Source organism: Nannobrachium achirus, assembly GCF_963921795.1.
Source record: "Nannobrachium achirus genome assembly, chromosome: 3".
NCBI lineage: Eukaryota > Metazoa > Chordata > Actinopteri > Myctophiformes > Myctophidae > Nannobrachium > Nannobrachium achirus.
The window spans coordinates 18,780,832-18,794,295 of NC_137812.1; the positions used below are offsets into that span (position 1 = coordinate 18,780,832).

General features: G+C 41.4%; 1 protein-coding gene across 2 annotated transcripts; it reads left to right on the forward strand.

Annotated features, from left to right (window-relative positions):
- The first annotated feature begins 1,447 nt into the window (after positions 1-1,447).
- On the forward strand, positions 1,448-12,022 carry LOC308281669 (uncharacterized protein). 2 transcript variants are annotated; one of them, XM_080721904.1, is made up of 15 exons: positions 1,448-1,634; positions 2,878-2,979; positions 3,189-3,584; positions 3,992-4,093; positions 4,266-4,498; positions 4,603-4,781; positions 4,935-5,028; positions 6,102-6,446; positions 7,122-7,175; positions 7,524-7,587; positions 7,765-7,856; positions 7,964-8,078; positions 9,061-9,339; positions 9,801-9,977; positions 11,201-12,022. In XM_080721904.1, exons 1-15 carry the CDS (start codon positions 1,562-1,564, stop codon positions 11,413-11,415), a joined length of 2,520 nt encoding a protein of 839 aa, XP_080578030.1. In that variant the 5' UTR covers positions 1,448-1,561; the 3' UTR covers positions 11,416-12,022. The 2 variants fall into 2 exon arrangements, with proteins under 2 accessions (XP_080578030.1, XP_080578031.1); XM_080721905.1 differs by having other exon boundaries at positions 9,064-9,339.
- Positions 12,023-13,464: the final 1,442 nt, after the last annotated feature.

Genomic DNA, 13,464 nt, shown 5'->3' on the forward strand with positions numbered 1-13,464 from the left:
GGTTTGTTTTCAACTCAGCGCGGTAAGACCAATACATTTTCTCTCTTCCATTTGTTTATATAAAATACATTGTTTAATCTGAACTAAACACTAAATCATAGGACCACAACACGGGGTACCGCTGTTAACATGTTAGGGTGTGTATCAAGTAGCACGTTGCTCGGTCTGTATAAGTGTAAAACTGGTTTACTGTGGAGCTACGATAAGCTATACTTGGCTCAACAACATCAACAACATGTCATGAGCTTGCTGGGCTCATCATAGAGTAGAATTAAAGGGGCTGATATTTAATGCCTTTTGATTGATTGATTGATTGAATGTGGTATTTATTAGTTGTTTTGGATAGGAAAAGGTACAGTTTCATGACAGTACAGTTCACTGGTACAGTGTCAACTAAAAGGAAACTCGGGCTTATTTGTTATTTTCCATTGAAATACTTAATATCCTTACGTACCTTTGTAAACTATGCCTAAACCTAACCTTAGCCGCAAATTGCAACACTAGATTTTATTTTAATCGGATGAATCTAGGGTTGCAATAGCCAATGCATCAAAACAGTTTTTTGCTATCTGATTGTAATAAACAACTTCAAATTCACCTATATTGGGGCTCTATGGAAAGATTATTTCTAACCTTATTCTCAGTAAAACAAATACAAGAATTGAAAATCTCTGCAAGTTTCTTTCCGGCGACTACCGGTTACACTGTGTGTCCCTCTTCATTTGTGTGTTGTTATTTAGGGGACTGTCCCATGGTTACCATATTTATTCTATCTGCCACCACTAAGACAAAACGAAACGTAAGCATTATTTGCAATGTACATGTTGTGAGCTTATGGATCTAGCTCTTAAAACTGAGATGTTATGTACTAATTAGCTTGACATGAAAAACGTGGAGAACCACTGCCATAAGGGTCTATTCTGTCTGTGTGTATTCTGTATCTCAGGATTACAGTGTATGCAGCTATTAAAGTGTTTTTGGGCTATATGAACAAGTATAAGATTCTGTATATCTGGTTAAGGGCTGTGTTTACTATTGTACATTGACATTCTGAATAGTTTGCTTAATTGCTTTCTCTTACAGATCCTTCCAACCAAACTCTCCTAACCACCAAACTCCTAAACAAACAACAAAAACCAAAAGGCACTTTTAAGAGCCACTCTTTCTCTCTCTCTCGCTTTCTTTCTCTCGCTTTCTCTCTCTCTCTCTCTCTCTCTCTCTCTCTCTCTCTCTCTCTCGCCCGCCCTCCCCCCTCCCCCCCCCCCCCCCCCCCCCAACCCCACACCCTTCTCTTATTGTGTGTGTGTGTGTGTGTGTGTGTGTGTGTGTGTGTGTGTGTGTGTGTGTGTGTGTGTGTACCCTTGTTTGTCTTATCGTTGTTTTTGTCTGTTTTTTGTTGTTATCCGTCACCATGAGTGATCCAAATGCTCTGGTTGCGGAACTCGAAAGGAGTTTAAAGCGCACAAAAGCAGCAGCTGTGGCCAGTAGTCTCAATAGCGTGATTCCTCCAGAGCCACAATGGCGACCACCATCAACACCAGCGAAGAAGGCAAAGGCACCGATGGTGAGGTGGAAAAGGAGAGACAGCGATGGAAATGTCATCCCTGCAAGGCCAGGATCAACCAGAAATCAGGGTCAGTATTGTTATACCATTAACTTGTTTAGACCTGAGGCCGATTCTAAAATCCACTTTTAAATTTAAAAAGCTTTTGCGATCCACCCACCCATCTGACCACTTCACCCGGCAGCTTATCAGCTGCCATGCTCCGTGGTCATGTGGGTGGATCGCGTGCATTTTCAGAGCATGTGTTCAATCAAACGATCCAGATTGACTCAATATGTTTTTCAAGCTTTTACGGTTTTAACATTAATCATTTTAATATTAATTATCATTTTTTTACTACCAAAACCTCCACCGGCTGTCCGTCCCTGAGTGAGTGAGTCAGTGAGTCAGTCACACTTTTGCCCTGCTCATACAGTATCTCCACAACCGTTGCCCCCATCCATGCCACATTTTGCACACACACTCCTTACCTGCCAAACTACAACCTCCAAGGACCCTGGGGGACCCCCAGGTGTAAAAAATGACCAAATGTGCATATTCCTAGGCAGATAAGTGACTGAACTGTCCACATTATGGTTTGGGAAATAGTCTATGATAATATTATCTCATGATAATAACCAGTAACTACCGTCACAGCAAAAAGGATAGTTATATAGTTATAGATTTTACAATTTATGCATTTAGCAGATGCTCTTAATCTAGAGCGACTTACAATAGACAAGGAAAGCACAAGGTAATCCATCAAATTCATAGAACAAGTAATCGACCAAGAATCTTTCAATAAAATCAATAAAACTAAACAATCAAAACAACAACACACATCAATAATATGTACATTGAAGCTATACACACTATAGCCTCAACATCAGTCTATATACTGTAAAAATGCAATCTAAATTACATTTTAGCAATTGCATAAGCTTGTACGGTGGTCAAGGGAAGGCAAATGCTATAGTACGTTCTATGGGCTACGGTGGGGTCTGAAGAGGTGTCTTCAGATTACGGCGGGAGCTACGGAGTGAGTCTGCTTTTCTAACAATTCTAACTTCAATGGGGAGTTCATTCCCCAGTTTGAGGGCTAGGAGGAGAAGAGTCTAGGAAGAGTTAAGAAGCATCTAGGACGAGTGGTTTGTCCAGGGTGTTTTAGTGAATGGAGGGAGCAAAGAAGAGGGGTAGACGTGAAATCTTTGGTTGGTTGAAGACCAATCATGCTTTGCGGCATTCTTGATAATTTGAAATGGCTTAAGCGCACATGCCGGGAGGACACTGAGGAGAGAGTAAATGTTGACATGAGTGTTTTGTTTTTGTTATAGCTGGTCCGAGTCGGAAGGCTCATCCAGGTGGCAAGAAACCTGTTCCTGACAACGATGTTCCTGACACAATCTCTGAGGTCTCCTTTGCTGCAGATGCTGTTGGTGTGTATTTCATTAGTGCAAAGCTATATGTTCATAATAATATGTCAATGAGTTTGAATGTTAATTATATTTGTATTACACGTTTACCAAATTAAATGTGCAACTACCCTTTTCACAGCCATTGTTATACTTATTATACTCATTATTATACAAATTATATTGTAAAACATAACAATGTTGCCTTTCAATATCCCATACTATCTTAACAGAGCGTTTCATACAAGAGCTCCAGCACTCCCTGAGTGTTGTGTCCGCTTCCATCGAGCAAGCACCCACCCCAACAGCTCCCCTCCAGGCTTCCTCTGACTGGAGTACACGGAACCACTCTCTCTTAGAGAGATGGCTTACAGAGAGACCCCGGCTGATTAACAGCGTGGCAGCGAGGGCAGATGTAGGCACACACATGTGCCAACAATGTGCCCTCAGTCCAGCTGCTGTCTGCTGCCATGGATGTGAACCACGGCCATTCCTGTGTCCCGAATGTGACATCAAAACGCACACAGACACAAGAAACGTGATGCACAACAGGGATGCCATGACGGCAGGGTTCTTCCAGCCTTTGCCTCCAACGACGTGTATTGTAGACAAGGTTCATTGCCGTTGTGGTAAGTTCTTGTTTGTGAGTACACCATAACATATCCTCAGATCATTAATCTCATTACTTAAACAAAGCCTTTTTTTGAGCGGTGGTCACAACGCTCCTATACGTGGCCGTGTGTGTGGGTCTGTCTGTCTGTCTGTATGTCTGTATGTCTGTCTCTGTGTCCGTAGCCTGCAGTAACCTTTTCTGACCACACATGTTAAGGGAGGGGCGCTGTTACACACACACACACACACACACACACCACCGCTCAGTTCACACGAGTGTGATTTTTATTTGTCTTACGGCAATGGACTCTTTTTAACCTTTCTCAAGTAAAGATTCACTCTCTTCAAATGGTTCCAGCAATCGTAATGTTGTATTTCCTATTTGAGACAAATGATCTATATTCAAATGTATGATCTTTTTCAGAGCGCTTTGTACCCGTGCGGATCCCAGAAAGTATATGTTGTTGTGCTAAAGAGGCATTGAGGGTCAACCCAGGAAAGGCTGTTGCTGTGATCACAATGGACGGTAAGGATGTAATTTTCTTTTCTTTTTTTTTAAGCATCTTAAAAATATTTGTACTTAGTAATTCCCACAAGGTTTGTCATAGGTGTATTTATGAAATCAAACAAATGCCCATTGACTAATTTATGCCATGCTAAGTTTTACATTACATTGGGCATCTCCTTGATTTTTCTAGGGCGATATGATCTCAGTATGCCTGACCTGCGTTGCGAGTCATGCCAAGCCAGTTGGACTGCTGAAGTGAACGATCTAATTCGTAGCAATTACTGGCCTGCAACACTTCAGTTTGCAACAGTTTATGCCCAGGATATATTCTTCTCCTTTGAAAAAATTAAGATGGCTTCACCAGGAATGTCCTGCCAAGCATTTTTAAAAATGCTGGATCAGCGAACTGTTCATTTTGGCCGTGTGAGTATCTAACTTATTTAGTCTACAGGATATCTCTTTTTTATGTGCATTTAATTTGTTTCTTATTTATTGCCTGCACATTATAAGCTGTTCTTTTGAAATAGACAGGGAAGATCCATGCAGATGCCTTCCAGAAGAGCTATTTTCAGTGGGCAGCTGTACAGTATGAGGTCGAAAAACTGTGCAAGGAGAAGCCCCTTGTGTGTCCTGCTTGCACACCAGAAATGGTTGCAATTTCAGTCGATGGAAATCGCAAACATTATCGCTTTAAGAGCGCATCCAGGTACTTCAAAATGAGTATAATGTAACAGCATTTATATTAACAAGAACCTTAGGCTGAAATATATTTTAAAATGTTGTTGAGTATTCTTTCTTTCTTTCTTTGATTCTTTCTTTCTCTCTTTCTCTTTTTCGTTGAATTTTCTTTATTTTTTAGATCTGAGGAAAAGCCCATCTTTGATGGAGTCTTCATAGCGAGGGATGAAGATGTTACCAGATTTGTGGACTACATACACCAGAGCACCAATCATGTAAGATTGCATACTATAATTATATTTCAAAATGCGCTCTCCTCTCACTTTGAGGTTACTTGTTCATGCTATCGTTGGTCTGATTGAGGATCATGATGAGATAAGCTATCGAGGAGGAGTGGATTAGTTTGCTGGTTGGTCTATGGGGTAGAAACTGTGGAAGAGTACACGTACTTGGGTTGCAGGCTAGGGCTTCGAGGACATTTGTTCCCACAAGTATAGGGCTTCTGAAAGTCCCATCTCAGTTCAGCGCATAAAATGTTTATATTATGACTGGTGGCCTATTCTACTTTTGTATCATGTCAGTGATTTGTTAGCCTCGGAAACCCAGACTTCTTTAGGCGATCGGAAGAAAAAGAAGCCTGGGCGATCGCGTTATGATCACTGTTGGAGGAAGTGTAGAATTTCCCTAACCAATCAGAGTGCAGAGAGCGTCGCACCGAATGTGTTGACGTCATGACACAGCAGCGTTCTCTGCACTGAGCAGAGGAGCAGAGGGGGGAGGGGGGAGGAGAACACATGCTATTGGCCAGAGACTCGCGGAGAGACTCACCGCGCCCGCCCATCTGCCCTACACAAACAGGTCTGCGTTAGGTTAGAGTGGTGATTTGTGGGTTCTGTCATTCACGTATTGTGTTTGTGTATTATGTGTTGAGATTTTGTGTCCTGATGGCTGCTTTGTGCAAAAAGAATTTCTGTAAGGACAAATAAATCATCTATCTATGCTTTCACGAATTAACAGTATAACAGATATTTGACGTGGTGATTCATATATATGCTTTGTTTTGTTGTACTTTTGTTTTGTGTTCCCACCCTGGATGATGATGTTTGATCTTTTGTTACCTGTGCAAGCAGAGTGCGCAAGTACTGCGTTCAGTGTTTCTGTGGCTTTTGTGTCTGTGTTGGTCATTCAATGGGAAAACCATTTCAAAAAATAAAGGGTGACGTGACAGACATCACCAACATGAAGTGCGACCTAATATAAATAACAAGACGCAAGTCGGCAACTCGACAGAGTGCAGTCTAGTTGGCTCCTACGAAAGGTTTTTCATCGTCAATTTTCCATATTGTAGGTCCCTGGGAGAGGTGTTTGTGGTGGCCAGTGGACAGCTGCCAGAGAGGTATCCAGCCGTTCCTCAAGCAACATTGATGAGCACGGACTGGAGATTGCGGCGTGCCGTCATGGACTGCTACTTGGTGCTCTGAATATGTTCAGGGGAGAAATATTTGCATACCCATTGTACCTGCAGAAGCAACTGGCCGATAGGCAAATAAAGTTCTTCTGCATGGACGTAGCATGCAAATATTGGCCATACCTTCAAAGAGTTGCAGAGAAATGTCCAGAGTTAAACCATCTGCTTCACATGAAACCTTTTCTCAGCATATTTCACGCCAAGGCCCACGATTTTAAATGTGAAGTAAGAAAACATTATTATGTGATCTGTCTGTCCGTCTGTCTGTCCGTCCGTCTGTCACACGTCACACGTCACACTTTTGCCCTGCTCATATCTCCGCAACCGTTGCCCCGATCCATGCCAAATTTTGCACACACACTCCTTGCCTGCCAACCCACAACTTCCACCCATCAATTCCCACATGGCCCTCTTCTAGCGCCACCATGAGGCCAATTCTTGCAAAACACATTTTTGGACACTGCTCCTACAATATTTGCCCTAAAATCACGCAAATCGGTACACAGTATGTCTACACTCATCTCATCAATATGGATATGTCTCACATGGCCCTCTTCTAGCGCCACCATGAGGCCGATTCTTGCAAACACATTTTTTGACACTGCTCCTACAGATTTTGCCATAAAATCACGCAAATCGGTACACAGTATGTCTACTCTCATCTCATCAACATGGATCTGTCCCATATAGCGCCACCATCAGGCTGATTTTTACAAACATTTTTTGACACTTCTCCTACACATTTTGGCCTAGAATCACGCTGCGACCTGACGGTCGCTTATCTCCCGATTAGGGAGTCTTACTGGTTATGTGATAGTATTACTTACTTAATTACTTTATCACCACATGGATGTCACCCTAATCTGTGCATTTTATTTTTGTTGTATACAATTTTCCCAGGTGAAATGGAGTGGAAATCATCTAGACGGGGCTGGTTTAACTTTGGGAGAGGAGGTGAGATACGTGATATCATTATGTAGCATTGACTGTTATGGACACTTTTTGGGGCTAAGGACACTTCTTGTTTTGCAATGCATTGTTACGTTTTACCTTTGTATTACTTAATGTTTTGAGGTGACATTTATGGAGCATTGACTGTTATAGACACTTTATTTTCTAGGTTTTTATTAGCTACTGACGTGTATTGTTGATTTTTCATATTTTTTTAGCCTTTTTTCACTATACATAACAGTACCTTTTCCTTTTCATACTGTTGCGTGTAACCTTAACTGCTGTGCTGCCTCTGGGCAACCGATTTCCCCCCTTGGGATAATAAAGGTATCTATCATTCTATCTATCTAGGTAGAGCAATGCAATGCCTTCCTCTCTCGGATTGCAGTGACCACAAAACATATGTCTAAAGCAGGTGAGATGACCACATCAAAAAAGTATACTAGTATAATAATACTTACATAATAAGTTAACATGAATTTAAATATGCAGCACACACAGACATGTTGACTCGAATGACCATGTGCTGTAATCAGCAAAATATTGGCATTTTCAATGTTTTTGGCAAATTTGCATACATTTATATTTGCAGGACGCACAGATATGTTGAGCTTAATGGCCATCCACTGGAATCAACAAAAGGTTGACGCTTTAACCACTTCACTGAGTCGCCGATATCAGAAGGTAATGACAACAATGATGTTATTTAAGATCTTTAATATTCCATGTGGCAGTATTTGACCTGTTTGAGACAACATTGTTTTCTTGTCTCTGATTCTTTGTCATTGTAGGCCGTCAAAGGTCTTCAAAGCCAACTGCAGAACCTAGAAGCATTGAAGGTCGAGTTCGCAGTGGCAGAGAGCCAGTTGGAGGATTGGGCAAAGGATGTCCAGAAGTGGGCAGAAGGTGAGGAATTGATTTTTGTTAATGCACACATTATGTGGCAGAATCATATCTAGGCTTTGCATAATGTGTTCTAAAGTTATATTTCTGGAATCTTGTATGTTCAGTCAAGTTCAACAACTGATACATTCATCGTCCAGACCAATAGGGCTCTGAATCCCTGTGCATAAAAGCACATCCAAAACGACAAAGTGCTAGCTGGGGTGGTGGAGGGCGAGGAGACGTCTTAAGCACAGGGGTTAAAGTATGTACAATTATTGGCAAAACAAATTATAATGATATGGAATTTATTCATACAGCACATTTCCAGACATTGCCAAAAAGTGCTTTACAATGCAGGGTAAAAGAGCAACATGATAAGCAATTAAGGAAAAACTACTTCAAAAGGTCAATGAATAAAATAACACAGTAGGCAGAAAATGTAACAAACACATGCAGATATTATTAAAAAAAAATGTCAGAAAGAATTTAAGAAAAGGTTTTAACATAGAGTATGTTTTTTAAGAGGGGATTTAAAAGATGACTGAATTTGCAAGGTCGACTGGTAGGGGGTTCAAAATTGGGAAATCTCGCTCTTTCGAACGACCATCATTTAGACCGGAGGGTTAGCGACTCACTCCACGGAGGTTAGGGTTAGGGTGAGGGTTAGAGTCGGGTGTCGAAAAGATGACATGTAGTAACAGTGACACACTCCCGTTCAAAAGCCCCAGCAGCCTTTGTGATAAACTGTGGGGTGGAAGCCCCTGGGAGTGCCTTGTCTGAGGATCTGAGGCTGTGCACAGGCTTGTAAGGTTCCAGCATGTCAACTGGGAGCATGTCCATTCACAGCTTTAAAAGTAAAATCTTTAAATCGATTCTGGCGGGTAACCATTGAAGAACGCTAAAATGGGGGTGATATGGTCAAATTTCCTGAGCTCACTGACATTTGGTTTCTTAATCCATGTCTTATACTGTGGTTTTGTATCCATCTATTTCTTCCCTGCAGCAGCAACAACTACTGCCGATGAGCCAGATTGCCCAGATGCCTTGTCCAACAAGATAGAGATGCTGGTGCTGGGGATCAAGAGGAGGTCTCAGCGTCTGCAGAAAGACACTGACGGATCCAAAGCTCGTGCCAGGATCCTTCGAAAGATAAGGAAGGAGAAAGAGATCCTAGGTTCTGTTGTGGAGCAGTACAACAGGATGGTTCCTGGCACAGAAGCCCTGGTCATGGAAACCATCCTATCTGTTGAAACAGCATGGCCATGGCAGCTACAAGACAGTGGTATGTACACTAGCCTGTTGACTGATCCACCAAATCTGACCTATAATTAAAGGGGAAGACCACCCATTTTCAATATTGAACTATGTCATTAATATACCTTACAGGAGTTAAGGAGAAAAAAAAAAGAAAACGTTCCCCCTCTTCTGTGTTGCCTAGAACTGGAGGATTGATTTTGGGGTTTGTATTGCAAATCACAACTTGATGACATCACACATTGTACTTTACAATACAAACCCCAAAATCAATCCTCCAGTTCTAGGCAACACAGAAGAGGGGGGACCTTTTGTTTTATTTCCACACAACTCCTCTAAGGTATATTAATGACATAGTTCAATATTGAAAATGGGTGGTCTCCCCCTTTAATTACACATAATATACACACTTGCTTGTTGAGTGTACAAGTGTCTGTTGGCTAATCCTACTCATTTTCTCTGTGAATCTTTGTCATAAATGCATTTCAGGTTCTGTGGATCTCAGAAAAAAGAGACGGGCGTTTGACATCATCATGTCAGTAAGGAGACTCACAGAGGAGAAGAAAATCCTGGTGACGGAGATGGAACATCACTGGAAAAGCCTTTCAGTTTATGCCCAGGACCTTAAGGAGCTGTCCTGCAGTGTATCTTCTGGGACACTGATAAGTATGTATTGCAATAACACATTTAGGTATGCTTATAACACAATATAATTATAATAAGCCCCAACAAAGTATCTTAATTCTTAATAATGTATTTTTACAATTATTATAATGCATTAGAAGAGTGATTATAAAGCATTATGACATTGTCTTTCAACTATGACAATTAACATGTGAATCCTAGGACAAAAGGCGATATACAAGTGCACCATTTAACCATTATACATTTGTTTGTCATTGGCTTACAACTGTAATTATAGTTTTATTGCGACAAAGGTCGCAGTTTACCATGAGAAATGTCACAGCTTGTCTGTGTCCATAGACGTGTATGTGTACACACACGTCTACGGACACTTGTCTGTGTCCGTAGACGTGTGTGTACACATTTTTACCGTCTATGGGTTGGTTCCCTTGACATATCACATGTGATATCACATGTGACATCACCTTTGTAAAAGTCCATATATGGGTATTCCCCAGAATCCCTTTTATGTCCATATATGAAGATCCCTGATGTCATCGATATATATCACTGGTCAGATGGTCAAGACATGGCCCATATCTGTGTGGCTGGTTCAGATAGGGATCTCCATGTATGGGCATACACTATCTTGTATGTTGTGATGTCATGGGAACCACTCTTCCCTGATGTCATCAATATTAAGCCCATATCTATGTATGGGCATAAAATATATTGTATGTTGTGATGTCATGGGAACCATTCTTCCCTGATGTCATCAATATTAAGCCCATATCTAACAGGGTTTCATGTGGGAATGCCCATATATGGAGGAAGACAGCCCATATCTGTGTGGCTGGTCATAAAAGAGATGTGCTATATAGTCAGATGTACATATAATATATACATGGATCTCCATATATGGGTAACTGGTCCGAAATACATCACTAGCCAGATGGCCAAGAATTTGCGCGACCTCGCCCTTTAGGGTGAGGTCGCATGTCGCACTAAGGCGTCTTACTAGTAAGCTACTAAGCTTACTCCAATTCATTTTTACATGGCCTTATAAGTCATTATACGATTCTTTACAATGTGTTATGGTTATTTTTATAAAGCATTATTTATGAGTGCTATGCTTAAAACTGTATAAGTATGTTTATAACACTTTATAGGCATGGGTGCATAGTAAGTGTTACACCATTGCATGAATATAATGGAAACCGCTGATTAATGCAAGTAACAGTTATTATGTTGTGTTCTCCCCCAAGACTCACCGTGGGACCTTAGCGAAGAGGGGGTGAAAGGGCTGCAATGCATTCTCCTCAGCAAGCAGTGGAACCTCCGAAAAGTGATGACGCAGTCACGGGAACGTTACCTGCTAGTTTTGACTGGGGCAGAGAATGTCAGCTTTTTGGATAACGCACCAGATGCTGATGATGATTATCAGAGTGACTCCGACTTGTCTGAGGACGATTTAGAATAGGCAACTCTTTTACCCCGATTTTACCCCTATGTGGACTACTGAACTAAGGGTTGCCCACCTGCCCCTGGCAGATAAATAAAACTCTCTGGCAGGTGAAGTTTGCTTTCAGGTTGCCCGACTGGGGACAGCAGGGCTGTGTTGTGTTGTTTTGGATGGAGCATGGGAGAGGAGAAGGAGAGAGGAGGTCAGTGACTCTGGCCCTCAGCAAGGAACACAATCCAAACATTTATGAAGAACGCATGAGGATACAGAGAGCACGTCCCCTCTCCGCTGTTTGAGAGGGTACGCCAAGTCGCCAACGGAACCATCTTTCTAAACACAACATGAGATATCGGCCATAAACGCCTGAACGTTACAAGAGCACTCTTTCTTCTTGTCTGGGGAATGTAAAATAAGAGCACTGTTTGCCTAATGTGCTGTTGTCAGTGTTTAGTAGAACATGACATGGACTGAGACCTTACTGTCAACCCCTGAAATAAGATTTATATTACAATATCACAGTAAACATCCATCTAAACCATTGATATTCTTCAGGAGGCCCAGAGGCCAAATGTCTTGTTTTCTTGTTGCCCTGTTTCACATTCCAACTGGAACACATTCTATATTCAAAAAATATATTTTGGATGGCTGGTTGTAGGATGATAATCTTTTTTTTTTTTTTTTACCGTTAACCAAAACCTGTTACATCAGCTTGTTGCCTGCTAAACAGTGTTTTGTGCTACAGTACAGAAGTATGTCTATTGCACAGTATGTGCTGTAGGTAGGCTACTATAGGTTCCATAATGGACATGGTGACTTACAGACAGCTTCATACCTTTACGCATTTTGATGTTTGAGAATCGAATGGGATGCATTTCATGAAGGCCATGAATGCTATGGCCGCTGTTAAACCTCAGTTTGGCCTTGTGCCCCTCAATGGCATGACCTGAGGCGACAGTGGCCTTAATGCCCCAGCTGACTGTACCACTTTATCCTCTGTCTCTTTCTGGTCAATATGTTGACAGTAGACACCAGTGTCTCTTTCTTGTCATGTAGACACTGGTGTATCTTTCCAGCCATGTAGACCCCAGTTTCTCTTTCTGTTTAATATGTAGACACCAGTGTCTCTCTCTGGTTAATAATATGCAGACACCAGTGTCTCTTTCTGGTTAATATGTAGACACCATGTCACTTTCTGGTTTATATGTAAACACCAGTGTCTTTCTTGTTGTCATGTAGACAGCTGTGTCTCTTTCTAGTCATGCAGACACCAGTTTCTTTTATTGAGATTCTGAAATCTTAACTCCTCGAGTCCCCATCTTTAAACCAATCCAGTGACTTTGGTGCAGGGCTGGGTATAGATCAGATAGTAAATAGCCTCATTTATCTATTTCACTGCAGATAAGGTTGTCACACCTAACCCTTAAATTCAACAAATTCTTTCAATGGACTAAAATCTTGTTTTATTTTATGGCCTTCCTGCCCTGGCATTTGGCCTTTGTGCCCTCCAAAAATGGACAACACCAAAGGCCAAGTGGCCTTGCCTCTAAAATGACGACATTCCAGGCTTGGGGCACAGGCTTTGATTTGGAATTTGAGAACATTAGTATTCATTTCAATGTGTTCTTAGTGTCCCTGGCACAGAAGTTTCTTTGTGAGAACATTGCGGGGGGTCAGTTAACTGGTCAACCATGGTTTTTGTTATTCTGTCTTGAATGTAACAGGGACGCCACAATATCCTCTGCTCACACTTTTTTATAATTATTTTATAATCCTGTATGAGAGCCTCATTTAGTATTAATATTTGCAAGTTGTGTGAATCTTTAGAAACTTAAAGGTGGACACTACAGTACTCATACTAAGTAGAAGCCTTACCTTTGCCGAAACATTTACTTTTGTTTTCCTTCTGTACCGTATGAAGGTGTGATTAACGCGGATATGCTGTTCCGATTTATAAAGTTCTCTGCACCTTAATAAAAGCCAGATAAACCTTCCTTGTTGCTCCAACGCCTCCTTTTTTATACTTCTGGAATGTATTCATCTCTATTGCTGTATCTGAAAGTACTTGTT